Genomic DNA, 26,369 nt, shown 5'->3' with positions numbered 1-26,369 from the left:
GAAAGTGACCGGAGGAGAGAGGCGAGGGAGAGAAAGTGGAGTTAGCAACGTGCTTTAATGAGCAGCGTAACTAAGGGCTGGTTCAGGACTCACCTGAGACAGCCCTAACTAAGCTTTATCAAAGAGGATAGGTCTGGATCTGCGAGGTCTGGATCTGTGGGGTCTGGGTCTGCGGGGTCTGGATCTGTGGGGTCTGGATCTGTGAGGTCTGGATCTGTGGGGTCTGGATCTGTGAGGTCTGGATCTGCGAGGTCTGGATCTGTGAGGTCTGGATCTGTGGGAGTCTGTGGGGTCTGGATCTGCGAGGTCTGGATCTGTGGGAGTCTGTGGGGTCTGGATCTGCGAGGTCTGGATCTGTGGGAGTCTGCGGGGTCTGGATCTGCGGGGTCTGGATCTGTGAGGTCTGGATCTGTGAGGTCTGGATCTGTGGGGTCTGCGGGGTCTGGATCTGCGGGGTCTGGATCTGCGAGGTCTGGATCTGTGGGAGTCTGCGGGGTCTGGATCTGTGGGGTCTGGGTCTGTGGCTCGAGCTTCCTGCTCCACACCCTCTGCTATTGATATTATCATTTTCCTGTAATTAATCTCAATACATTATAATAATGATCAGAACCAGGATTCGGTTTCTGTCCCTCCCCGGTTTGCTGGTGCAGTGACAACACGAACCAGCTTCCCTTCAGGGATCAATAAGTAATAATGTCAGACTTGAGGAACAGGATCTACTTCCTGTTCTGCTCTCTGCTTCCTGTCTGCACCCGTCAGTCTGTCTGCAGGTAACTCGTCTCTAAGTCGTCTGTTTAACCCGGTTGGTGCGGCGCAGCGTGGCGCTCGGCGTGACGCGGATCGTCGGCCGGGTTACGGAGGCCCCGGCAGCCCAAACCTCAAATATTTGCAGTTTGAATCTGAACATGAATATTTGAATGGTGAGAAAACAAAACGGTGCGGAGGCAAATATTGACACCCAGACTGAGTCGACCTGACGACGCCGACACGAGGCGGCTGTTTGCTGAACGCTCGCCGCTTATACACCTGTTTGTCTGCTCCGAGCTGTGTGTGTGAGGACGGCACACACCTGTATGTGTGTGTTGTTTGAATGTAATCTCTGAGCTGAATATTTTCTCATGACTGAGGAGCTACTGATGGACACACGGATATTTAAAACAGCCTCGTTCTTTCACCTGAAAACAATTCCATCTACACGCCACTAATCACTTATCAGAATCAGTCAGGTCGGATTATATTACTGGCTGATATTCATTTTGTCACCACAAACACAAATGTAGCGTGTTTATGTGGTTTTTTACATATATATATATATGCACACACACTCACTGGCCACTTTATTAGGAACACCTTGCCAGTACCGGGTTGGACCCCCTTTGCCTTCAGAACTGCTTTAAGTCTTCATGACATCCTTTCAACAAGGTGTTGGAAACCTTCCTCAGAGACTTTGGTCCATGTTGACATGACAGCATCACACAGTGCTGCAGATTTGTCAGCTGCAGATCCACGATGAGAATCTCCCGTTCCACCACATCCCAAAGGGGCTCTGTTGGACTGAGATCTGGTGCCTGTGGAGGCCTCTGGACTCCAGTGAACTCATGTCATGTTCCAGAAACCAGTTTGAGAGGATCTGAGCTTTGTGACATGGTGCATCATCCTGCTGGAAGGAGCATCAGAAGATGATAAAGGGATGGACATGGTCAGCAACAACACTCAGGGAGGCTGGCGGGTCTAAACGAGGCTCAGTTGGTACTCAGGGGCCCAAAGTGTGCTGCCGGCCTGATCCGCTCTGCACATGCTCAGAAGTGGTTCTGTCAGTCAAAGAAGGTCACCGCAGATCTGCCTGCTCAAATTGATCCAACTAAGTCTTTCAAATCAAGATAACAAAGTGTTTTTTAATCTCTGGAGATGAAACTGTTCACTGTGATTAACAGGAAAATACTTTAGAAATGAAAAACCTGATTTCTAACAAAGGAGGCTAACGCTAGCTGCTAGCGACGGCTGCACAGCTGTAGGGTTAGCCGGTCGACGTGCAGACAGTCGCTGACTCAGGTTTAGGCCCACCCCCCTGTGATGCTTAGGGTTAGGGGGAGGGGCTTTGGGAAGCTGTCAACGCCTTTTATACTAACATAGCTAGCTACCTAGCTAGCTACTAGCGCTTCCGGTCTCGACAGGGCGTCTCATCTGGACGCTGAAGGGTAGCTCTGACATCAAATAACGCTTTGTCAGCCTTTCTGAAAGCGTCAGTATTTGACGCCCTGAGATGAGAACAGACAGCAACACAGGAGTAATTATGAACAGGCACATTTGTGGAAATGTCTTTCAGACAGGACCACTTTTGCACATGTGCAGATAGGGATCCGGCAGGCAGCACAGAGTGGGTACCTACAAGTACAAAGGGGGCCAAAGTGTGCCAAGAAAATATCCCCCACACCAGCAGCAGCAGCCTGAACCTCTGATCCAAGGCAGGACGGATCCATCTGAATGTCTCTGATTTATATATGCGTGACTCTGGAAATGAACTTTATCAATAACTATAAAGTACCACCTACATTCCTCAAACATATATTTAACTTGACATAGAAATATATTTTTATAAACTATTAAAAAACTAACTATAAATCCATGATACATATTCATGTATCACATGATCCTTCATGAACTAATCAGTGTTTTTTAGTTTTTCTGCATTCAGCAGTTTTGATAGAAAGTTCATTCTTGACCTTTGAAGCAGAAAACAAATAAAAATGGATTATTTATATGAATAATTTAAATTCTGCAGTTATATTTTCTCTTACTCTCATTTCCTCCTATGTGACTTTATATTCTGTTTTGTTACTGGATGTTTAAAGCAGAAATCTTCTCTCTGAGATTTTAATCTGTGATGTCAGTCAATAATCAATAAGTGAAGCTGATGTTCAGAGGATGATTAAAAAGTTTGGATTTCCCGTCACTCCTCTGGAGGCTGATTATTATCGAAGTTCACTTCACAGAGTTTATTACCAAAACCTGCAGAGTCCTGGATTTATTACCCACAATTCATCTGGATTCATATACCGCCCTCTGTGGGAGGATCAGAGAGGGGGGGAGGACGGGGGTCTGAGGGAAGCAGCAGAAATGAAAAAGATGAGAGTCTGACTGATGGAGGGATGACAGGGAGGGAGGCGGAGCTCCCAGCATGCCGTGCAGCAGGTGGCGGCTTAGAAGCTCCGCCTCCTCCTGATGCGTCTGATCAGAAACTTTCATCTGTTCCCGTGACGACCGCTGTAACCACGGCAACCGAACTGCAGCAGCACTCCTGGAAACCATGGCAACAGTCGTCAGGGGAGCGGAGGATGGGGAGGAAGAAAATAGAGAGGAAGTCGTACTTTCCAAGTAGAGCTGCTTCTTCACAGGTAGGACAACAGGAAGAGGTACCTGTGAAGATAAGAATACCTGTAGTGATACTTGTGATGAAGTACCTGTAGAGGTGAACTGGTAATCATACAACTGAAGCAGAACTGCCAAATTCACAAACAGTTTCCTAATAGTCTGGGAGAGCGAGACGGATGGGGAGGGCGCCCGAAGGTAGCACAGCGAGACGGATGGGGGAGCGCGCCTGAAGGTAGAGCGCCCGAAGGTAGCACAGCGAGACGGATGGGGGAGGGCGCCTGAAGGTAGAGCGCCCGAAGGTAGCACAGCGAGACGGATGGGGAGGGCGCCTGAAGGTAGAGCGCCCGAAGGTAGCACAGCGAGACGGATGGGGGAGGGCGCCTGAAGGTAGAGCGCCCGAAGGTAGAGCGCCCGAAGGTAGCGCAGCGAGACGGATGGGGATTGCGCCTGAAGGTAGAGCGCCCGAAGGTAGCACAGCGAGACGGATGGGGATGGCGCCTGAAGGTAGAGCGCCCGAAGGTAGCACAGCGAGACGGATGGGGGAGGGCGCCTGAAGGTAGAGCGCCTGAAGGTAGCGCAACGAGACAGATGGGGGAGAGCGCCTGAAGGTAGCGCAACGAGACGGATGGGGAGAGCGCCCGAAGGTAGCGCAGCGAGACGGATGGGGGAGAGCGCCTGAAGGTAGAGCGCCCGAAGGTAGCACAGCGAGACGGATGGGGGAGGGCGCCTGAAGGTAGAGCGCCCGAAGGTAGAGCGCCCGAAGGTAGCGCAGCGAGACGGATGGGGATTGCGCCTGAAGGTAGAGCGCCCGAAGGTAGCACAGCGAGACGGATGGGGATGGCGCCTGAAGGTAGAGCGCCCGAAGGTAGCACAGCGAGACGGATGGGGGAGGGCGCCTGAAGGTAGAGCGCCTGAAGGTAGAGCGCCTGAAGGTAGCGCAACGAGACAGATGGGGGAGGGCGCCTGAAGGTAGCGCAACGAGACGGATGGGGAGAGCGCCCGAAGGTAGCGCAGCGAGACGGATGGGGAGAGCGCCCGAAGGTAGCGCAGCGAGACGGATGGGGAGAGCGCCCGAAGGTAGAGCGCCCGAAGGTAGCGCAGCGAGACGGATGGGGAGAGCGCCCGAAGGTAGCGCAGCGAGATGGATGGGGAGAGCGCCCGAAGGTAGCGCAGCGAGACGGATGGGGAGAGCGCCTGAAGGTAGCGCAGCGAGACGGATGGGGAGAGCGCCCGAAGGTAGCGCAGCGAGACGGATGGGGAGAGCGCCTGAAGGTAGAGCGCCCGAAGGTAGCGCAGCGAGACGGATGGGGAGAGCGCCCGAAGGTAGCGCAGCGAGACGGATGGGGAGAGCGCCTGAAGGTAGAGCGCCTGAAGGTAGCGCAGCGAGACGGATGGGGAGAGCGCCTGAAGGTAGAGCGCCCGAAGGTAGCGCAGCGAGACGGATGGGGAGAGCGCCTGAAGGTAGCGCAGCGAGACGGATGGGGGAGGGCGCCTGAAGGTAGAGCGCCTGAAGGTAGCGCAGCGAGACGGATGGGGGAGGGCGCCTGAAGGTAGAGCGCCTGAAGGTAGCGCAGCGAGACGGATGGGGAGAGCGCCCGAAGGTAGCGCAGCGAGACAGATGGGGGAGGGCGCCTGAAGGTAGAGCGCCTGAAGGTAGCGCAGCGAGACAGATGGGGGAGGGCGCCTGAAGGTAGCGCAGCGAGACAGATGGGGGAGGGCGCCTGAAGGTAGAGCGCCTGAAGGTAGCGCAGCGAGACGGATGGGGGAGGGCGCCTGAAGGTAGAGCGCCTGAAGGTAGCGCAGCGAGACAGATGGGGGAGGGCGCCTGAAGGTAGAGCGCCCGAAGGTAGCGCAGTGAGACGGATGGGGGAGAGCGCCTGAAGGTAGCGCAGCGAGACGGATGGGGTAGAGCGCCTGAAGGTAGCGCAGTGAGACGGATGGGGTAGAGCGCCCGAAGGTAGCGCAGTGAGACGGATGGGGGAGAGCGCCTGAAGGTAGCGCAGCGAGACGGATGGGGAGGGCGCCTGAAGGTAGCGCAGCGAGACGGATGGGGGATGGCGCCTGAAGGTAGAGCGCCCGAAGGTAGCGCAGTGAGACGGATGGGGGAGAGCGCCTGAAGGTAGAGCGCCCGAAGGTAGCGCAGTGAGACGGATGGGGGAGAGCGCCTGAAGGTAGCGCAGCAAGACGGATGGGGAGGGCGCCTGAAGGTAGCGCAGCGAGACGGATGGGGAGGGCGCCTGAAGGTAGCGCAGCGAGACGGATGGGGAGGGCGCCTGAAGATTGGATGAAACTGGTCATGTGGCGCAGGGGAGTGTCTGAAACATTTTGTGTCCGGAGGGGTGGGGCGCCGCCATAAATTTAGAGTCCTGGAGGTGTCCAAGGCTTTCCTGGTGAGCTCCAGACTGTTCTGGCTGCACCAGGTCACCAGATGGTCGATCTCCCACCTGTAGGCGGACTCATCCCCACCTGTGATGAGCCCAATGAGGGTGGTGTCGTCTGCAAACTTAAAGTCAGTGCAGTACCTGTAGAGATGTAGCAAACCTTTAAACCTGTATCAGTTTGCCCCCCCCTCCCCCGCCGCCTCCATTAGCCCCACAGAACTCGCCGCCATATCCATTTCACTTCAGCATCACCCAGCGTACAGCCACTAACCCCCACAAATATCGCCGTTAACACCCCGCCCCTATGCGTTAACACCACCCCTCCACAGTAACACTTTAATCCCGCCCTCGCTCCGCTGCCGCGGCGTGCTGAAATATGTTTCAAATGCCACTATAATCCTCTGAGGAGAAGAAGAAGAGAGAGAACACTCCACGCTGGAGGATCCCCCCCCTTCCCCCGTCGCCGCTCACCGATCCCTCGCTCCCTCTCCTCATCTCTCAGGGATTATCTCCCCGCCACAACCGGGACTTCTGGGAAATATTAGAAAAGTGGGGGAGGTGTCTCCCCGAGCGCTCCCAGTCTCTCACTCTCCCCGGCCGTCTCATACGGCAGCTGCTTTTATTGAGTTAATATCAGGTAATTACAGGTTCTTACAGGTTAGCAGAGCTCACCTGGACGAGCCAGACTCGCCGGAAGGTCGTGGGTTTGATTCTGTTCTTCAGCCGTGTTGGAGCTCATTTACTGAAACGGCACCTGTTGGAGAATAATTTCTCTTATTGGGCTTTATTTTAATCTGCATATTAACTGAAAGTCAATAAAAACTGAATCTCATCATAAAAATGATAAAGTTCTAACAGAACCACAGAATAATGAATGAATGTCAAAAATAGATTACAGTGATGAGCTCATTACTCTGAGGGTTACTGTGGTGATATCTACATTCACACAGGAAGTCACTATTTCTTTGAATCGCCTAAAATGTCCCAGTTTCAGAAAAATCAGGCCCGAGAAATGTCTGATCTACTGACAGTCTGTTTAAATTCATCAATAATCTCACTTGTGATCCGCTGTCCTGTCAGTCTGAATCCTGGGCAGGTGTCCTGCGAGTGTTGGCAGCACGTCCGTTATTAACAGCTGCAACGTTTCACTGGATCTGCAGCAATAAACACTAAGAGCTGTCAGCACGTACGGCATCAGACGACCTGAAGGAAGAAGTAAGAGTTAACGAATAGTGCAGTCACTACAGGAGAACTGTGAGGAGCCAGAAGAAGAAGAGCACAGGAAGTGATGTCAGAGGTTCGAGGTGTTATCAGAGGAAGTGTTCTCTGCAGAGGTTTCCGGAGCTTCTTGAAGTCAGAGAGGGACGCCGCTGCTCCGATGGCGTGCGGTAGCTCGTTCCACCATCGTGGGACTGAGATTGCTTTGTGTGAAGGGATGGCAGAACCAGGCGGCGTTCGTTGGAGGAGCGCAGTGGCCCAGAAGGAACGTGGGCTTGGATTATGGAGTTTAGGTAGATGGTGCAGACCAAGGAGTAGCTCTGTATGCAGCATCAGGGCTTGGATTTGATTCTGGAGGCCCCGGGGAGCCAGTGGAGGTCACTGAGTAATGGAGGGACATGAGTCAGACGTCCATCATCAGAACATGAGGTGAAGTTTAGAAGTTCACTGTTCCGTTCTGAGAAACAGAGGTGTGATGAATGGTGATATTGATCACATGATGACACGGCGCCTGATCTGAGCTGTCAGTCAAAACCAAACAAGACCCCCCCCACACACACACACACACACACACACATAGTGCAGAGAAACTGTGTGTGATTGGCTGAGCAGGTGGAGGTGGGTGGAGCCTGATACCTTTTGTTATCATGAGATCAGAATAAAAAGATTGGACCAATAATCATCTTAAATATCATTATTGATTATAACGATACCGTAGTTCAGTAACGTGCAGTGACATCAGCAGCTCCTCAGGTTGAAGAACTTTGGTTCCTTCTGTCTTTTGATCGATCAGCTCATTGACAGAGAACAGAGGTCGGAATCATTCTCAGATCAGCTGAGTGTTCTGGATGAACCTCTGATGCAGGTTGGCTGTAGGAGGAACACGGGTCAGTTTATAAATCTGTAAAGCTCTGAGAGATTAACCTGCTGACAGGACAGCCTGCAAGACAGCGGGAGGGGCTTCACACCGCTCTTTAGAACAAGGTTCCACCTGCACATCTAAACAGCAGATCTGGTTTGCAGGAAAAGTAAGAAACAAAACCGTGAGGAACAGCACAGTTAGGAACAGTGAGGAATGGAGAACGGTGAGGAGCAGAACTGCAAGGAACAGAACGTTTAGGAATGGTGAGGAACAGCAAGGAACAAAACAGCAAGGAACAGAACAGTGTGGAACAGAACTGTTAGGAACAGCGAGGAATGGAGAACGGTGAGGAACAGAACAGCAAGGAACAGAACTGTTAGGAACAGCGAGGAACAGCGAGGAACAGAACGGTTAGAAACTGAGGAACAGAACAGTTAGAAACAGAACGGTGAGGAACAGCAAGGAACAAAACAGTAAGGAACTGAACGGGTTAGGAACAGAACGGTGAGGGAACAGGAACAGTTAGGTTAGGTTAACTTTATTGTTCCCAAGGGGAAATTCTGCTTGCGCACAGTGCAGAGTTGTTTCATAAAAAAAAAGAACAATTCACAAAAGACATCAACAAGAACCTGAGAAGCATGGACATGTTGTAGTTCACAAGAGGAAAATATAAACACAGAAGAAAAAGGACTTTGTTGACAACATAGTTCCATGGATTAAAGTGCTAGTGTGGTTGTTGCACATTGCTCCATTGAACTGAAGTTTGTGTAAAGTGCATATGGTAAGGTACTAGTATATTTATTGCACGTTGCCCTATTGCACCAAGGTTGCAAGCAAAGTGCTGTAGTGCTCACATATTTATTAATTTTTACACTACTTTACATAGTTCAGCAGCTTAATGGAGGCCGGCACAAATGATCATTTTAGGCGATTGGATTTGCGTCTTGGTACACAGAGTCTTCTTCCTGATGGCAGGGTTTCGTATTCAGGGAAGAGAGGATGTCGAGGGTCCGATTTCATTTTCTTAGCCTGTTTCATAACTGCTTGGTCATGCAGGCTCTGTACAGCCTCATAGTCCCTCCTTCCTGTAATTTTCACGGCTGTTTTGTGCATGTTGGCAAGCTTGTTTTTCAACTTAGCTGTTAAGTTGCCGAACCGTGCAGTAATTCCATATCTGATGACACTCTCTAAGATTGCATGGTAGAAAATCATTATGATCTGACTGCTCACACCGTACAACCTTAGACGCCTTAAGAAATAAAGCCTCTGCTGCAACTTGTTGCACAGGTTTTCAACATGTGTGTTCCAGCAAAGGAGACTGTCAGTGTGAACACCTAAATATTTGTATGAGGACACTGGGACAGTGAGGGAACAGAGAACAGTGAGGGAACAGGGAACTATGGGGGAACAGAACAGTGAGGGAACAGAGAACAGTGAGGGAACAGAACAGTGAGGGAACAGAGAACTATGGGGGAACAGAACAGTGAGGGAACAGGGAACAGAGAACAGTGAGGGAACAGAGAACAGAGAACAGTGAGGGAACAGAGAACTATGGGGGAACAGAACAGTGAGGGAACAGAGAACAGAGAACAGTGAGGGAACAGAGAACTATGGGGGAACAGAACAGTGAGGGAACAGGGAACAGAGAACAGTGAGGGAACAGAGAACAGTGAGGGAACAGAGAACAGTGGGGGAACAGAACAGTGGGGGAACAGAGAACAGTGAGGGAACAGAACAGTGAGGGAACAGAGAACTATGGGGGAACAGAACAGTGAGGGAACAGGGAACAGAGAACAGTGAGGGAACAGAGAACAGTGAGGGAACAGAGAACTATGGGGGAACAGAACAGTGAGGGAACAGAGAACAGTGAGGGAACAGAACAGTGAGGGAACAGAGAACTATGGGGGAACAGAACAGTGAGGGAACAGGGAACAGAGAACAGTGAGGGAACAGAGAACAGTGAGGGAACAGAGAACTATGGGGGAACAGAACAGTGAGGGAACAGAGAACAGAGAACAGTGAGGGAACAGAGAACAGTGAGGGAACAGAGAACTATGGGGGAACAGAACAGTGAGGGAACAGGGAACAGAGAACAGTGAGGGAACAGAGAACAGAGAACAGTGAGGGAACAGAGAACTATGGGGGAACAGAGAACAGTGAGGGAACAGAGAACAGTGAGGGAACAGTGAGGGAACAGAGAACAGTGAGGGAACAGAGAACAGTGGGGGAACAGTGGGGGAACAGAGAACAGTGTGGGAACAGAGAACAGTGGGGGAACAGAGAACAGTGTGGGAACAGAGAACAGTGAGGGAACAGGGAACAGTGAGGGAACAGGGAACAGTGGGGGAACAGAGAACAGTGAGGGAACAGAGAACAGCCCTGCATTTTCCTGCCTTTTTAACACCGTCGCAGCTGATTGGATAACATCTGTGACACGGCCACCATACGGGAGAAAATACCTCGGAGCCAGTTGCGGAACTTTGCAAGAAAACATGTTGTTCAATCCAAAAACGTTTCTAATCGTTTTGAGGTTGAACTCGGCCCTGAAATTACCTGCTGACCTCACTTCCTGCTTCTAGTAGAGAGGCCTGAAACACAAAGAGGAAACGAAACCAACCAATGAGCTGTGGCGCTCACACTGGTGATGGCAGCTGTGTGTGCTCCTGATGTATATTGTGTTGATCAGATACTGACCACATTGTGTCTCCGCAGTGTAAACGGCTGGAACAGGATCTGACTCAGGAGAGAGAGCAGAGGGCGAGCGAGGTAAACACACACACTCTCTCTCTCAGTTCAATTTCAGTTTGCTCTGTTGGCCTGAATGTCAAACCCACAACCAGCTAACGTCATTACGTCGTTCACTCTCTTCGTGGTGTTTGTCCAGGATTAGGGGTCGGGCCCGGATTAGAGGTCGGGCCCGGATTAGGAGTCGGGCCCGGATTAGAGGTCGGGCCTGGATCATGGGTCGGGATCAGGGGTCAGTAACAAAGGACCGATTGTAGTTTCAGTCAGAGTCTCGTAGTTTAAAGTCACGCTGCTCGCAGCTTCTTAAACTCGGACCGGTTCTTCTTTAATGAACAAGCTGCTGTTGTGTCGCAGATTTGATCCTCTGGAAGTGTTGGTGGCTGCTCAGGTCTCAGATCAGTGACTGGATCCAGGTCCATGGACACGTTAGGGTTAGTTTCAGTACCAATGATGTTCTTCCCAGCAACACTAATATTTTGGTTATTATGTATTAATAGATGAAGTTCTTCTCTCAGTCAGATCACTGACTGATCCATGAATTTATTCAGTTATTCCGTCCTTCAATAATCCGTCTTCTGCTTCCTGTCGTCCTGCAGCTCTGCTGAAATATCAACATTTTGTTATTAGTGTCGCTCTTTCAGTCTTTTTCCTCCTGAAGTCTGTTAATTAGGCTGGAGGGCTCCGGGGGATTAGAGCCTGGAAGCTTTTTAATTTCCAACAGAAACCAACAGCTGCTGAGAAATGAAGCGACAGACAGAGTCAGAACCACCAAGATGAAACCAGAAACCACAACTTTAAAGCGGACCGGTCCGTGGTTAGTTCAGTGTCTGCAGTCACGGTTGGACAGAGGAGTTTCTCTGTTAAACTTTGTTTCAGAACAGATAATAATTCAACTTTAAATAAATTCATGTTTTCAGGACAGAAATGCTGAACGAGAGACTGAGTCAGACAGGAAGTGATGTCATGACGCGCTGGTTGAAGTGAACACAAAATATCACTGATCAAACACTTCAGTGGGCTGTCAGCTGACGGGGGGCAGAATTTGGGGGCCAATTTGTTGTGACCTGCTCCTTTAACTCCTCATGTTAAAGGTCATTCACTCCTCTCACCTCCTGCCATCCTCCTCCTCCTCCTATGCTAATTGAAGCCCCCCCTCCTCCCCTCCTCGCGTTGACCTTCACTCCTCATGTTAAAGGTCGGCTCGCCGCCGCTCCTGCTCACTGATGGTCTCATTTGGAAATGATTCTGATTAATAAGTGTGCGGCTCGTTTGAAGCGTGTCCTCCGGCCCGGCTGGAGAAGACACATATTGACTCTCCGGGTTTGGTTTCTCTTTTGAAGTCTCACTTTAAACTCGCAGACCTTGAGAGCTTTAATTAGCATAGAGAAGGAGGAGGAGGAGGTCCGGATCGGGTCTGTAATCCCTGCTGGAGTCGAACTCCACATTTGCCAGAGACACGGCGAGGTGCGGCGTCCTGTCACTGTCAGCCCGCAGGTTCGATTCCTGCAGCAGCAGCTCTGTGGGGGGGGGTTCTGTAGGAGTTCACCTTCTCTCTGTCAGGAGTTTAAACGCTCGGGCCGCACCAGCGGAACCTGGATCTGTAGAGGAGCATCCAAACGACAGGCTCTCTGATGCAGGTGGGGAGGGAAGGCCGGCCCGTGTGGTCCGACCCCACAGATGATGCAGGTTCTGAAGGAAGGGGTCAGAACACACAGAGGCGTCCGGGCCTCGGCGGGTCAGGACTGGGTAGGGAGGCCAGAGGGAGACCAGCATTCTGACCAGCAGGGGGCCACGAACCGGACGTCTTCTCTGCACACTCTGAGAACAGCTTCCTGGCTGAGGAGGCCCCGGACCGCCCACCAGTCCAGGTTTTTCACAGCTGCACCGGTGCTGTCCCCGACCGAGGATTCACACAGTCCAGTCAGAACTGATAGTCGAATCCTGCGTGTTTGTGCGGCGGCGGGCGGGTTCACGCTCGGTAGCTGCGCTTTAATGTTGAGAAGCTGCAGCCTCTCTGTAACGCTGAACATTTCCAGCTGAACTGAGGCTGTGTTTTCTCTCCGCTCGCCTGCCATTCACCGGTCTTGAGCAGAGTTTTGCGTGCACGCCGTGCGTTTCCTCGTGGGTCTATTCCAAGTACATATGTAAAACTGTATAACATGTTTGTGAGGTTCATCAGTGGTGATAAATGACCCGAACGTTGCAGACAACAACAACACCGGCGAAGCTGGCGGTCTCTCTTCCTCGCCTGCCGCGACGCCCCCTTCCTGAAGGGAAGGGTTACAATTTTGGATTTATTCACGCACTTTAAAAAGATTTATTAAAAGCTTCTTTTTTCTCACATTTTGATTTACAGCATTATATGTTGATAAAACCGGTAGTTCTATGTGAAATGAGACGTTGAGCACCCCCGTACGGCCAAAATGCTTTGATCCTCGTTACATAACGCCGCTGCGAAGCTTCGACTGTCAATCTCACAGTCGAATCAGGCTCCGCCCATCGAAGCATCGAGTCTTGGACTATTCGAGCCCTGAGCTCTACAGTCACTTTAAGTTTAATTAAGAACCAGAGAGAAAACATAACGAGAGGCACTAAATAAAAGTGTCCCGTGATGAGAGCGAGCTGTGAATTCTTCCCAAAATGACTTTACTGCTGATGCAGCTGAGCTCTTTCCGTCCCAGAATGCACCTGGAGGTTCAGTCCGGGAGCTGACTGTGTGCTGATCTGGAGCTGAACACACACGGCTGACAGTGAAATCCTCTTTGTGAAGTGTGACACTCCAGTTGGGTAGTGAATCCTTATCCAAACAGAGGCCGGCTCTGAGCACGCCAGCGCTAACGTTTCAAACCTGTTACCTTACTTTCCGTCGCAGCGCCGGGCGTTTCACAGGAAGCTGATGTCAGCGTAACGACCAGCTTCATCATCATGATCATCATCCTCGTTCGTTCTGTCAGCTGATTCACTGACTGTCAGAAGGTGATTGTGATTGACATGTGTTTTATCCAATCAGGAGGAGCTGCTGAGGCTTCAGAGAGAGAGAGGCGGAGCTCCGGAGGACAGACGCCGACTGGAGGCGGAGCTGCAGGTGCTGCGAGCCAATCACAGGTCAGTCTACTGAACAACAGGAAGCCTCAGCCTTCATCCTCTCTCTCCTCATTGGCTCGTTGAGGCCACAGTGTGGTGATGTCACTGCTGCGTCAGACGTGCCCCCGCTCCCAGAGAGCCCGTGGCGCTGTAGTACGTTTGTTTACAGCGCCGGCCGACAGGAAGCTTTTTAAATGTGTTGTTAGTGAGATGGGCTCTGATTAGCTAGCGTGCTAATGGCTGCACTGACAGAGGGTCCCGTGTGAGGGACGACAGGCGTAGCGGATACAGTCAGCTGACCGCGTCAAAATGCTTTCAAAAAGAGAGATTAACAGATCATATTTACCAATTAACAAAATGCAAACTGTTTGCCTTCAAACAGCATCTGAATTATTCTAAAAACAAGCTGTTCTCATCCTCAGACGCTCGGTCAGACCTCTCGGCTCGAATATCCTGCCTCTAGTGTTACAGACTGACGCTACAGGGTTTCCCCCGGTGTGCTACGAACTGAGGCCAGCGGGTCTTGACCACGCGTCCACATGTGACAACAGGTTGCACCATAGATAAAAAAGATCATTTAGAAATTGGTCTGTAGTTTGACTTATTTCCATCTTTCCCTAATCAGCCCCCAAACTCCACAGTGGAAATGGTGTTCTGATCCGTTTGAAAGAGGATTAATTGCTAAAATCACAGGAGGACTCGACATTGGAGCATTTGGAAAGAGCCTGGCAGGATGACCTAGGAGTGACCAGAACCAATCTGGGCTCTTCTTGGCGTGATTTGTTTTGCGGAGAGTGATTCTCTTGTGTTGAAAATGCCCCCTGCTCACTCGGCCGTCATGAAAGACCTAATGGTTCATTTGAAATTGGAGAAAATTGAATATTTGTTGAGGGGGAAATATTTTACTCAACGTGGCAAACTTTGATAGATTATTTTGGTGCAAATGTATAATTGATGTGTTTGGCGTGGCGATGGTAATGACGTCCTCTGAGGTCTGTCTGTTGTTTTTGTCTTTTTGTATTTTATATCCAAAAACTTAAATAAAGAGAAATTGGGGGGAAAAAAGAAATTGGTCTGTAGTTTAGGAGTGACCTGCTGCAGGTGAACAGATGTAGGACGCCAACTGTACAAGAATCAGGATTATTCCCCAATTAACAATCAGTCTTTAAGGGCGGCGGGAGGACGTCCCACAGTTTCAGCTGGAACGTCAGCTCAGAGCAGCAGATCTGTGGCTTCCTGATCCTGTAACACCGCTTCATATAATACAGCTGCACGTTCCTGTTCACCTGCAGGAACTTAGTGAGCACCGTCTTTGTGATGGAGCGTGATTTGTGTGTTTGGAGGAGATCACGCTCACATGATGTGTGAACCACAAAGAGGAGGCTGGTCTGGCTTTCAGGTCCAGACTTGATCAGCAGTCTGCAGAAGGAGGCTGTGAAGCTCTGCAGCAGAGCAGAGCGAGGGGAGGACTGAGTCGTGCTGTTTGTCCACGCTGTCTGAACTGTGAGCCTCCATACATCATCAGGATTGATGCCGAACGCCTGCAGAGACTCAGAGGAGGGGGGCGGGGGGGGCAGCAGGTGGGGGGGGAGGTTTGGATTTTTGGGAGAAACAGAAGTGAATTTCTCCTGTTACTCCTCTTCATTTCTCAGAAAGATTAGTTAGATTCTACTTTATATGAACCCTTTATCTGTGTGAGGACTGAATCTTTCTTCTGCAACTACAGTAACCCACGAGGGGGGGGGGCTGTCATTTAACTCCTCGTTCAGGACCACATGTTGACCCCGGTCAGGCTACAGGGTCTGGTCTGTAACATGCAGCAGGAGTAAAGATTGTAGAGAGAGACTAAAGCCTGTAGGAGGCGGGAGGTGAAACGCTGACCCTCATCAGAGTCCTGACTCATCTGATCTGAACTCTCAGAAACACGTGTTGAATCATCAGGGTGACGTCCAGAAATCAGCTTAGAAACCAAAGAGAGACGCTGCAGAACCTCCGGAGAACCTTCAAGTTTTTAAGCTTCCTTCAGTATCACACTGATCCAGAGACAGCTGTCTGTACATCCATGCTAACCGCTAACAGGGGCCGCTAACAGGGGCCGCTAACAGGAGCCGCTAACAGGGGCTGCTAACAGGAGCCGCTAACAAGGGCTGCTAACGGGGGCTGCTAACGGGGGCCGCTAACGGGGGCCGCTAACGGGGGCCGCTAACAGGAGCCGCTAACAAGGGCTGCTAACGGGGGCTGCTAACGGGGGCCGCTAACGGGGGCTGCTAACGGGGGCCGCTAACAGGGCTGCTAACAGGGGCCGCTAACAGGAGCCGCTAACAGGAGCCGCTAACAGGGGCTGCTAACAGGAGCCGCTAACAAGGGCTGCTAACGGGGGCTGCTAACGGGGGCCGCTAACGGGGCCGCTAACGGGGGCCGCTAACGGGGGCCGCTAACAGGAGCCGCTAACAAGGGCTGCTAACGGGGGCGCTAACGGGGGCCGCTAACGGGGCCGCTAACAGGAGCCGCTAACAAGGGCCGCTAACGGGGGCCGCTAACAGCTAAAAATCAAATACCGGAGCAGGGGCTGTTGAAATCCCTGAGGCTACAGATGCACCTAATTCCATATTTGTCAGATACATGTCTGATGTGTGTTTCATCACAGTTTCAGCTGGTAATCACAGGGTCGGTAGTTCGATTCCCGGCTCCTCCCGTTAACCAGCTGAAGTGTCCTTGAGCAGCACTCTGAACCTGGAGCTGCTCCGGATGTGTCTGAGGGGAACGTTGAGTTTTACAACCTTAAAAACCTCCCAAGTCTTCTTCTGATTACTCAGAAATGTACAACACATCACTTCCTGTCAACAGATTCCAGACAGGGTCTCTGCTGGATCTCTTCCAGTCTCTGGTGGATCAGGGTGACGGCGGTGAATCGGACAGTTCTTTCACATCAAGCATCTGTTTGACGGAAGCTTCATTTGATGCAGGTCAGGAACAAGCCTGACCCCCTTTGACCTCTGACCCCTGACCTGCTGCTTGTTGGTTTAGGACCTCAGCGGACAACAATGGTTCTCACGCACACAGGTTTCTGAACGAGGTCCTCTCGGCCCGTCCTGTGACTCAGGTGGCAGGTTTAGCTAAAGTCCCCTAATTTAAATGGCATTTGGGATCCTGGTGGTTTTAAACCGCTGAGCGAGGCTGATGTCTGACGTCTGGCTCCTGAGCGTCACACCGTCGACCCACAGAAACCTGAAACAGCTTCTTCTCTTTACTGAAAGTGCAGAAAATCAAAGCAGCCGGGCGTTTCTGCAGGTTCAGGTCTGAGAGCTCCAGTCTGAGGTGAAGCCGGGGGACCTTTGTCCTCTGCTCTGTTTACCTTTAATTAACCTGAAGCCTCTCAGAAGCGTTCAGCCGATTGATTAACTGTCAGCTCCTTCACAGTGAGCTGCTCCCAGATCAGGTCGTGTGTTTCCACCTCCTGACGTCGGCTCCAAACTGTGAACTTCAGCTGCTTCACTGAGACACAGCTGCTTAAAGCCGACAGTGAACGCACCACACAGAAAACCCCAGGCCGAGTCCCTGACTGTCCAGTGGCGTTTAACAAGATGTTAGAGGAGCTGTGAGGACGCCGCGATTCACCGTTAAAGCGTACAAACCGAGATCCATCTGATAAACAGGACTTAGACCAGAGCGGCTCCTTTAATGCAGGTGAAATGTTCCGGTCTCTGTAACAGGATCTGATGGTCGGTGGTTTCAGGTCTAAAAACAGGCTGAACAGAGCGGCTCTGCTTGATGTTGTGACCTTTGTGACCTTTGCTGTATAAATAAAGTTTCACTGCCTGAACATTGACCTGTAAACTCCTCGCTCCCTCTCTCAGCTCTCAGGACCTCCTCACCTCTCCTCCCTCGCCGCCAGGTGACGGCGTCTCTCCGGGTTCGTTGGCGGCAGCCCGTCAGGCCCCGCCCCTGCTGGTCCAGTTTCAGCAGCTGTCGAAGGAGAAGCGGAGCCTGGAGGCGGAGCTTCGGCGCTGTCAGGAGGCGGAGCGGGAGGCCAGCGACAGAGTCCTCAGGTGAGATCGGAACACACCTGTCACCATGTTTTAGACTTTACTACTAGAACTGATGAGGTCCTCCAGGGCTGCGCCATTACGCTGATCGCAGGTCGTCATGCGGTTACATAACCGCAGAAAGCGTGCGATTTAATAAGAGCGATAAAGTGTGTGGCGCTCTCTGCTGCAGGCTGCTCATCATCACGTGCGCCTCTAAAAACAGATACGTGCAATCAGAAAATGATTTATGAGCAATGTGCCAGTAACGTTGAAGACAACAACCTACCGTAAGCGCCCTCCCCTCCCCGCCCGCCGCTAATCGTTCAGAACAAATTCGCACTCGCCACCGGAGCACCGAGAGAAACGCCGGCCGCTCTGAGACAGAGAGACGTCGGCAGCAGCTGAAGGTCAGAGACAATCAGGAAGGTTTGGCTTTGGCGTTTTAACGCTGCGTCGCTGCCTTCGGTCGACAGGATGTCCGCCGGCTCTTAAAAAGTCTTCAAAGGTAATAAATCAATTTTGCGAAAATTAAGGCCATTAAAAAGTATTAATCGCCATTTAGCAAGGTATTACAGTTTGTAGATGTTTTTGTCAGTGTGAACATCCGGTTTGTCTGCTGAAAGTGTGGGTGAACGTATTTATTTATATTGCATAGCCAAAATGACTAAATAGGCAGGACGTGACGATTCTTCTGTCTAACGTTGGGATCTACGACGCGAGACGTTCACTCTCATACAGCCCATAAAAATAGATCGTGCGAATCGGAAAACTGATTTACGAGTTACCGACTGTAACCTCCCACCACGCTGGACCCCCGATGCTAATCGTTAAAAACATAGTCTGTCTGAGCTCTGTGGCCGCTTGAACAGCCCCGTTACTCAAAACCGAGAGCGAGATGCGGTAAGACAGAAGACAGCAGGGAAAATTCAAGGAGCGTGTGGGTTTGGCTACGTTAGCGGGCTCTTTAGCTAAATCGGGACATTAAAAACAATTTTAAATGCTGACCTCATTGTTCTGCATAAATAGTTGTGATTATTGGCGAGTTAGAGACCATGTAGAGAGTTAATGAATAAAACAACAACCCCAAGCTGAGACAGCTGGAACTGAAATTATAATGAATATAGTAACATCATATAATTAACATATTAATATCAAACTAACGGTTTACTATATTATATACTTTTAATATAATGTTTTACTAATAGACTCTTTTATACGAGCTCCTCCTCCAGGGCCCTGTAGCAGTGCCTCCTCCTGACAGCAACTCGCTCCCCTTCTTCTGTTTTACTAGTTATCGTTTAACTTTGTTCAAGTTGAGAAACACACATTTCAAAATGTCAGTATTTCCTTGATAATTTAGCGAGTAGACTCAGAGCACCATTTGTTCCATTAAAATCGACTTTTTCTCCAAATGGTGCGGCCCCAGCTTAATCTGTGATGGCGGTTTCTGTCTGGACTCTAAAACAGTCGGATCTGGTCTCTGGATTCAAGTCGCTGCTGCGGGGAGCGAGCAGTTGTTGCCGTGGACCCGACTGTGGTTTTGTTCCTGATAATCCCGTGTGAGACGTCAGTGTGTCCGCACCACGTGGAAGAAAGCGAAAGTTCCTAAAACACAACTGAGGTTTTCTCCAGAAGAAACCTTCAGATTCTCGTTTCTGCAGCTGCTGCTGACGAACCTGAACTCGTCTCCTGAGCTCATCCTGCAGTTTGGTTAAGAACTGAATCTGTCGGCTTCAGCATGTTGACACAAGTCAGTGGTTTGAGTTTGAGGCCCCTCAGGGGTCCGAAGACAAATCTGAGGGGTCACGAGATGGTAAAAGTAAACATTGACCAGTTTTTCAGTGTCCTTGTGATATTTGTGATCATGTGACCGGTCACCAGGTCAGAAGGTTAGAAACCATCACAAACATGCGGCCGTCAGTGACTCTGCGATGTGTTCAAAGGCTGTTTAAGCGTGTGGGACTAAAGAGATTTGGGTTGATGATTCATATTCAGCGGGCGTCGGCGTGAGAGTCTCTGCCGCCGACTTGATCAGGAAGAATTAATCCTTCAGATTTCGACGGGTACAGGATGACGGTCGGATGCTGAATAACGTGACTTCTTCTGCTGCTGCTTCTCATCTCATCAGTCTGAAGATGAAGGGATGAGATTCATGATGAAAACAGCTTAAGTCGTCCGTCTGCGTCCCGCGTCGTCCTCCTGGGCTCAAACCCGCGGCTTTCTGCTCTAATTTGGCTGCCAGCGGGGGGGCGGCCGGCTCTGAAGAGCCTCCCAAGTTTCTGAATAGTGAAGAGAGGAATATTTGCTCTGTGGAGGGGAGGGGGGGGGGATCTGCTGGTTATTAGAGACAGGAAGTTTAATTTGGTTTGTGGGGGCGGAGCACAGTTCACAGCTGACCGTCACTGCTGGCAGAGAGTTTCAGCTGCACCACAGAAGAGAAGAAAGAGTTTATCATTTCCAAACGTTCTTCACACGTTAGCTCGCTGCACCGGCGCCAGTGACGCACAGGCTCATCATCGCGTCCCGACAAACGTCCCACAGAATCTTTCCATGCAGGTCCTGCAGAGACCGGTTCCACAGAACAGCAGGTCCTGCAGAGCCGACGAGGCAGATCCCCCCCCTCATAGCTCACATCCATAGAGGCTCACATGTTTTAATCAGAGCCCGGGAAGGGTCCCCTCTCTAACCCACAGTCAGCTGTGTGTATAGAAAGGTCTCAGGCAGAACCTGGTCCCGAACGTAACAACACTGCAGGTAAAACAGACAGAAACTCCACAAGGAACCCGGGCCTCTCACCAGGTCCTGCAGGGTTTCTGGTTCAGTTTCAATGCTGGAATATTATTTTCCTGACAGGAGGAACATCTGTTCCCTGATAGCTTCAGGTTTCAGGTAAAACAATGAATAAAATTCCTCCTCCTCCTCTTCTTCCTCCTCTTCCTCCTCTTCCTCTTCTTCCTTTTCTTCCTCCTCCTCTTCTTCCTCAGGTTGGAGCGTCTGGTGGAGGTTTTGAGGAAGAAAGTCGGGACAGGGAGCCTTCGAGCCGTCATCTGACCTCCTCTGTTTTATTATTAGTATTGAATTTTCATTCTTTTTATAAACTGATTGCTGGTTATGTTATTCTGTTTTGTGTGTGTGTATATATATATATATATATATGTATGTATATGTATGTTTAGTTACAGTTTTATTGTGTATTATTTTGACATGTTGATGTTTTTCCTCATTCAGAAACTTTCTGTTAATGTTCAGATGTGATTCAGCTGTTTGTGGGAACTGAAGCAGATTTTTTCATCTGTACTTTTATCACACTTTATAATAAATACAAGTCTATTCTTTTTTCTTTATTTGGTGTTGACGTGAAATAAATTCTTATGAATGATAATTGTTCATTAATGTCAATCGTTACATTCACAGCAACTCTAAAAACTGTTCATGTGTTTATGTCAGATATTAGTTTAACTTCTTCAGCAGGTTGACCTGCAGGAGCTCGTCTGTTGGACCAGACGGTCCGGCCTTCACTGAGCCTTCGCTCCCCGTGACCCTGTCACCAGGTCACAGCTTCTCCGTCCTTGGACCACTTCTGAGAGGTTCTGAGCCCTGCAGAGCGGTCTGGAGATCTTCTGACCCAGTCATCTAGCCATCGCAGTTGGGTCCTTACCAAAGTGACACGAGGTTCACCTGCTCAGCTGACAGGTGCCGAGGTGACCAGGTAATCAGGGTTATTCACCTGTCAGAGGTCCGGATGTCTGAGGGGTGTAGTATGGTAGTGACGTAGTTCACCGCCGCACGTTTCGGTTCTGTTCGGTCTAATTACTCAAATTATCTTTATTAGCACAATTCATGTTGTAATCAACAGATTTTATTCTTTAGTTACAAAGAAGATGAAGCTTTTCATCTCGGTACCACCTCCACCTTCTCATCCTGCCCCCCCCCCCCGTGTCTTTAATTGAAGATCAGCCTTTTAGTTCTTGTGTTGATTTAAGGTTTCCTCTTTTAAACTCTCCTGTTTGAAACAGAAACTCTGCTCAGATTAATTTCAGAAGATCGCTCTGACAAATGTAAAGAAGCCGCTCTGACTTCATGTTCCCTAAAAACTTCAAATGAACATTTAACTTTGACAACTTTCAACAGACTGATGGAACCAACAGAACCGCGTTGTCTACACTGATAGATCCAATAGAACCACATCATCTGCACAGATGGAACCAACAGAACCGCAGAACAGAACCACAGATCACCGTGGATTCAGTTCAGTTTAAATATATATATATACAATATCTCACAAAAGTGAGTTCACCCCTCACATGTTTGTAAATATCTGATTCTATCTTTTCATGTTTCAACACTGAAGAAATTACCCTTTGCTCCAGTGTAAAGTAGTGAGTGTGCAGCTTGTATAACGGCGTAAAGTAGTGAGCGTGCAGCTTGTATAACGGCGTAAAGTAGTGAACGTACAGCTTGTATAACAGTGTAAAGTAGTGAGCGTGCAGCTTGTAGAACAGCGTAAAGTAGTGAGCGTGCAGCTTGTAGAACAGCGTAAAGTAGTGAGCGTGCAGCTTGCAGAACAGTGTGAAGTAGTGAGCGTGCAGCTTGTAGAACAGCGTAAAGTAGTGAGCGTGCAGCTTGCAGAACAGTGTAAAGTAGTGAGCGTGCAGCTTGTATAACAGTGTGAAGTAGTGAGCGTGCAGCTTGTATAACAGTGTGAAGTAGTGAGCGTGCAGCTTGTATAACAGTGTGAAGTAGTGAGCGTGCAGCTTGTATAACAGTGTGAAGTAGTGAGCGTGCAGCTTGTATAACAGCGTAAAGTAGTGAGCGTGCAGCTTGTAGAACAGCGTAAAGTAGTGAGCGTGCAGCTTGTATAACAGTGTGAAGTAGTGAGCGTGCAGCTTGCAGAACAGCGTAAAGTAGTGAGCGTGCAGCTTGCAGAACAGCGTAAAGTAGTGAGAGTGCAGCTTGTAGAACAGCGTAAAGTAGTGAGCGTGCAGCTTGTAGAACAGCGTAAAGTAGTGAGCGTGCAGCTTGTAGAACAGCGTAAAGTAGTGAGCGTGCAGCTTGTAGAACAGTGTAAAGTAGTGAGCGTGCAGCTTGTAGAACAGCGTAAAGTAGTGAGCGTGCAGCTTGCAGAACAGCGTAAAGTAGTGAGCGTGCAGCTTGCAGAACAGCGTAAAGTAGTGAGAGTGCAGCTTGCAGAACAGCGTAAAGTAGTGAGCGTGCAGCTTGTAGAACAGCGTAAAGTAGTGAGCGTGCAGCTTGCAGAACAGCGTAAAGTAGTGAGCGTGCAGCTTGCAGAACAGCGTAAAGTAGTGAGCGTACAGCTTGTAGAACAGCGTAAAGTAGTGAGCGTACAGCTTGTAGAACAGCGTAAAGTAGTGAGCGTGCAGCTTGTAGGACGTGCAGCTTGTAGAACAGCGTAAAGTAGTGAGCGTGCAGCTTGTAGGACGTGCAGCTTGTAGAACAGCGTAAAGTAGTGAGCGTGCAGATGTGATTTTGGAGTATCGTCTGAATATTGTCGGGATGATGTCTGAATATTGTCGGGATGATGTCGGAGTATTTTCAGGATGATGTCGGAGTATTGTCAGGGTGATGTTGGGGTGATGTTGGAGTATTTCTGTCTTTACTTCTGTGTTTGTGCCTCATAGAAACAAAGTTCAGCTGTGTAGTCGTGTTGCTGCAGTGTTTAGTATGCGTTATTGTGTCTATGCAGAAATCTTTCTGCAAGTTAGTACTAATGTTTTAGCTGTAAGCTGGTTGGTGGTTAGCTGTGACAACAAAGAAAATATCAGATGTTTTCTTTAAAATTCAGTTTGTGTCTGACACATTTTCATTGTTATGATCACTCCTGTGACTGACAGTTTCTGGGATCACCCCTACAAACACACATTATGTAAAAAATTATTTAAGTTTTGAATAAAAAGCTTTCAACATGGTTTTCTTATGTTCCTTGTTACATAATGTTCAATCTGACCCAGACTGGGCTCCTAAACCATGCAGAGAGCACTTTAACAGCAGACACCCCCCCATGTTATGCAGTGTTTCAGTGTGGCCGCTGTTTCAGATCTACAAAGAAACATGAGCTGTCAGATACATGAAGAAGGATAAAGTGGAAATACTCAAGTAAAGTACCTCGAAATTGTACTTAAGTGCAGTACTTGAGTAAATGTACTGCTTACAGTTTGACTGAACAAACTGCTGAAGCTGCCGTTTCCTGAAGGTTTCAAACACACACACTGGCTCTGCATACTAACACTGTCCAAACACGAGGAGGAGCAAAGTGATTGGTCGACCTCTGCTGCAGCACACACACTCACACGCACGCACGCACGCACGCACGCGTATACATGCACAGACACACATGCGCACACACTCACACGGGGCTGCAGGGTTTAATGATGTTTGTCTGAAACGTCGCTGCAGTTAAATTCGTCCAAATTAAAGTACAATCAGTAAAAAATCAAGGAGTCAAAGTTTTAGAGTGAAGCAGCTGAACTTTATTCAGATTTATTTACACATTTTAAATAAAAGTAATGGTTAATTAAAGAAATAATAATAATTGTAGGAAAGATATTTATTTAAAATGTACTGAAGTCAGAGAGATGTTTTAATAACCTGAAGAAATAACAGACACTAGAGGTTTGTCCTGCCAGACAAACCTGAGGGCAGAAGATCCCAGTCAGTTAAACGACCAATCAGTGCTTTTTATTCTCATATAAAGTTTGAGTTCTGAATGTTTTTGTGTTTTAACTGATCCTGTCAAAATAGAGCCGGAAGTGAGGAAATCTATTCTGATAATAAAATAAGGATCAGTTTCCAGCCTGTGGGGCGCCACCATCCAGGAGTCCTGGACCCATCTCAGACTTACTTCACCTGAACCCTAAGGCCTTCTTACCAGGATTCACCAGCTGCTCCACGGTGGACCGGTCTTCCCTCAGACCTGAACCACGCAGTCTCTGGTGGAGACTTTTATTTTGTCTCCACGTGCTGTTTCATGTGTGCAGACTTTTAAACTTAAATTCCTCGGTTTGTTCGGCTGATGTTTTATTATTTGAATGTTGTTTCTGTATCAGTGTCCACATTAGATTTGCTTTTATTATGTTGCTTCTTTGTGACGTGCTCTGGTGTGACATCACATCACATACAGATCAGTAACATTAATAACAGGATGGCTGCTGGAAAGATGGTTCTGCATGTTGGACGTTGTCAGAAGTCCGGACTCGGGTCAGCTTGGTTTGTCCTCTGTGGTCTCGGTCTTTCCACTGTGTTGGTGTTTAGAGGACAGGGTCTGAGGTCTGTGGTTTCTCTTTGCAGACTCTTTGTCTGCAGCTGAGACGTTTTTAAAACAAATTCACGTGAAACAAAATAATTTTCGGTTTAACAGCTTAAAACTTGATAAAGGTCGTTTATAGTGGGATCAGTCCCGGGGCCCGGGGCCAAGAGCCAAACCTGGTAAGAAACCCGCCTGAAGGGCAGACCGGACGGAGCAAGCTGTTTGCATGCTAACCTCAGCAGAGATCTGCAGAACTTTTAAACCTGAATCCTTACAAACAGCTTAATCCTTACAGAAAGTCTCTTGTTTTATTGGGAAACATCTGAAAACCTTTGGTCTCCTCGTCTTCGTCTCCTCGTCACTCTGAAGTTCAGCTTCGACTGGAAAACACATTAGACTTGAAGATACAAGTTTTCCCGCTGACGGCAGCCATATGTAGGTTATATATATGTGTGTGTGTGTGTGTCCTCCACCCCACCCCCCCGCTGACTGGTTGCCATGGTGACGGCGGACCACTCGTGGTCGACTTGGGTGTCCCGGTTTTAATCCTGCAGCCGTTAATCTGCTTGTTCTGAAGAAAGACTCAGTTTGTTGGAGCTCCAACTTCTGACGCCACCTGGGAGAGAGCGTGCACGTGTGTGTGCACGTGTGCGTGTGTGTGTGTGCGTGATCTCATGTAGACCACGACAGCTGAGGATCCTGCTCTCTGATTGGCTGAATATTTCCCCTCTGTGTCTTAAAGTGTTTGATGCTGTGTTGGGCACGTTTCTTATTACTCCTTAAAAAGTACTAATACTACTTTACTAAATACTGTTACTGCATTAAAGTGACTCGTTACGTTACTATATTACTTACTTACACCTCTGGCAGCAGCTCCTCCCGCTCAGCGCCGCAGCTTCACTAAACTCTCCCTCCTTCTCTGTCCTGCCTTTAGCTTCCTGGCTAACAGCTGACCTGAACAACATCAGGTCCGGCTTCTGGACTTGAACCTGAGCTGCAGCTCAGTCGCACATTCACGTCAAGGACAACAAAACAAGAGGCGTTCAGGTAACGCAGTAACTGTAATATTACTACTGTTAGGAATAGTAATCCCTTACAGTACTGCTTACTGGGGAGAGTAATAATACTACAGTAACACGTTGCTGCCAACACTGTTCACAACACATATCAATAAACGACCGTTTGTGTATTTTCTATCACTCTAAACAGTATAAATATGAATATGAATAACTTCAATAAACTCAGCAACACGGTTAATGAGGTACTTTGTATAGTAGTACACTTTGTGGAGTACTTGTGTGGTCTGGGTGGTGGACTAGATGGTGGTGTTTGTTGTCCCAGTGGACCAGTAATGTCCCTCTTCAGGTTCCCATCACGCGGCCCAAAGAGGTTCAGATTCCTGTGAAATAAAACGA

The 26,369-nt window shown here is 49.3% G+C and overlaps 1 protein-coding gene across 1 annotated transcript in view; it reads left to right on the top strand.

The window, feature by feature from the left end:
- The window catches only part of mipol1 (mirror-image polydactyly 1), a 59,022-nt gene extending 37,988 nt beyond the window's left edge, over positions 1 to 21,034 (top strand). The window contains exons 15-18 of the mRNA XM_038729578.1: positions 10,546 to 10,599; positions 13,589 to 13,683; positions 17,520 to 17,711; positions 20,675 to 21,034. Of these exons, the coding sequence (XP_038585506.1) occupies positions 10,546 to 10,599; positions 13,589 to 13,683; positions 17,520 to 17,711; positions 20,675 to 20,741 (408 nt within the window). The 3' untranslated portion in view covers positions 20,742 to 21,034. The remainder of the gene's footprint in view (positions 1 to 10,545; positions 10,600 to 13,588; positions 13,684 to 17,519; positions 17,712 to 20,674) is intronic.
- The last annotated feature ends 5,335 nt before the right edge of the window (positions 21,035 to 26,369 follow it).

Source organism: Micropterus salmoides, unplaced genomic scaffold (genome assembly GCF_014851395.1).
Source record: "Micropterus salmoides isolate LMB-PRFRI ecotype aquatic unplaced genomic scaffold, ASM1485139v1 Ms_hic_scaffold_19, whole genome shotgun sequence".
Classification (NCBI taxonomy): Eukaryota; Metazoa; Chordata; class Actinopteri; order Centrarchiformes; family Centrarchidae; genus Micropterus; species Micropterus salmoides.
This window is presented reverse-complemented; position numbering and strand designations above follow the sequence as displayed.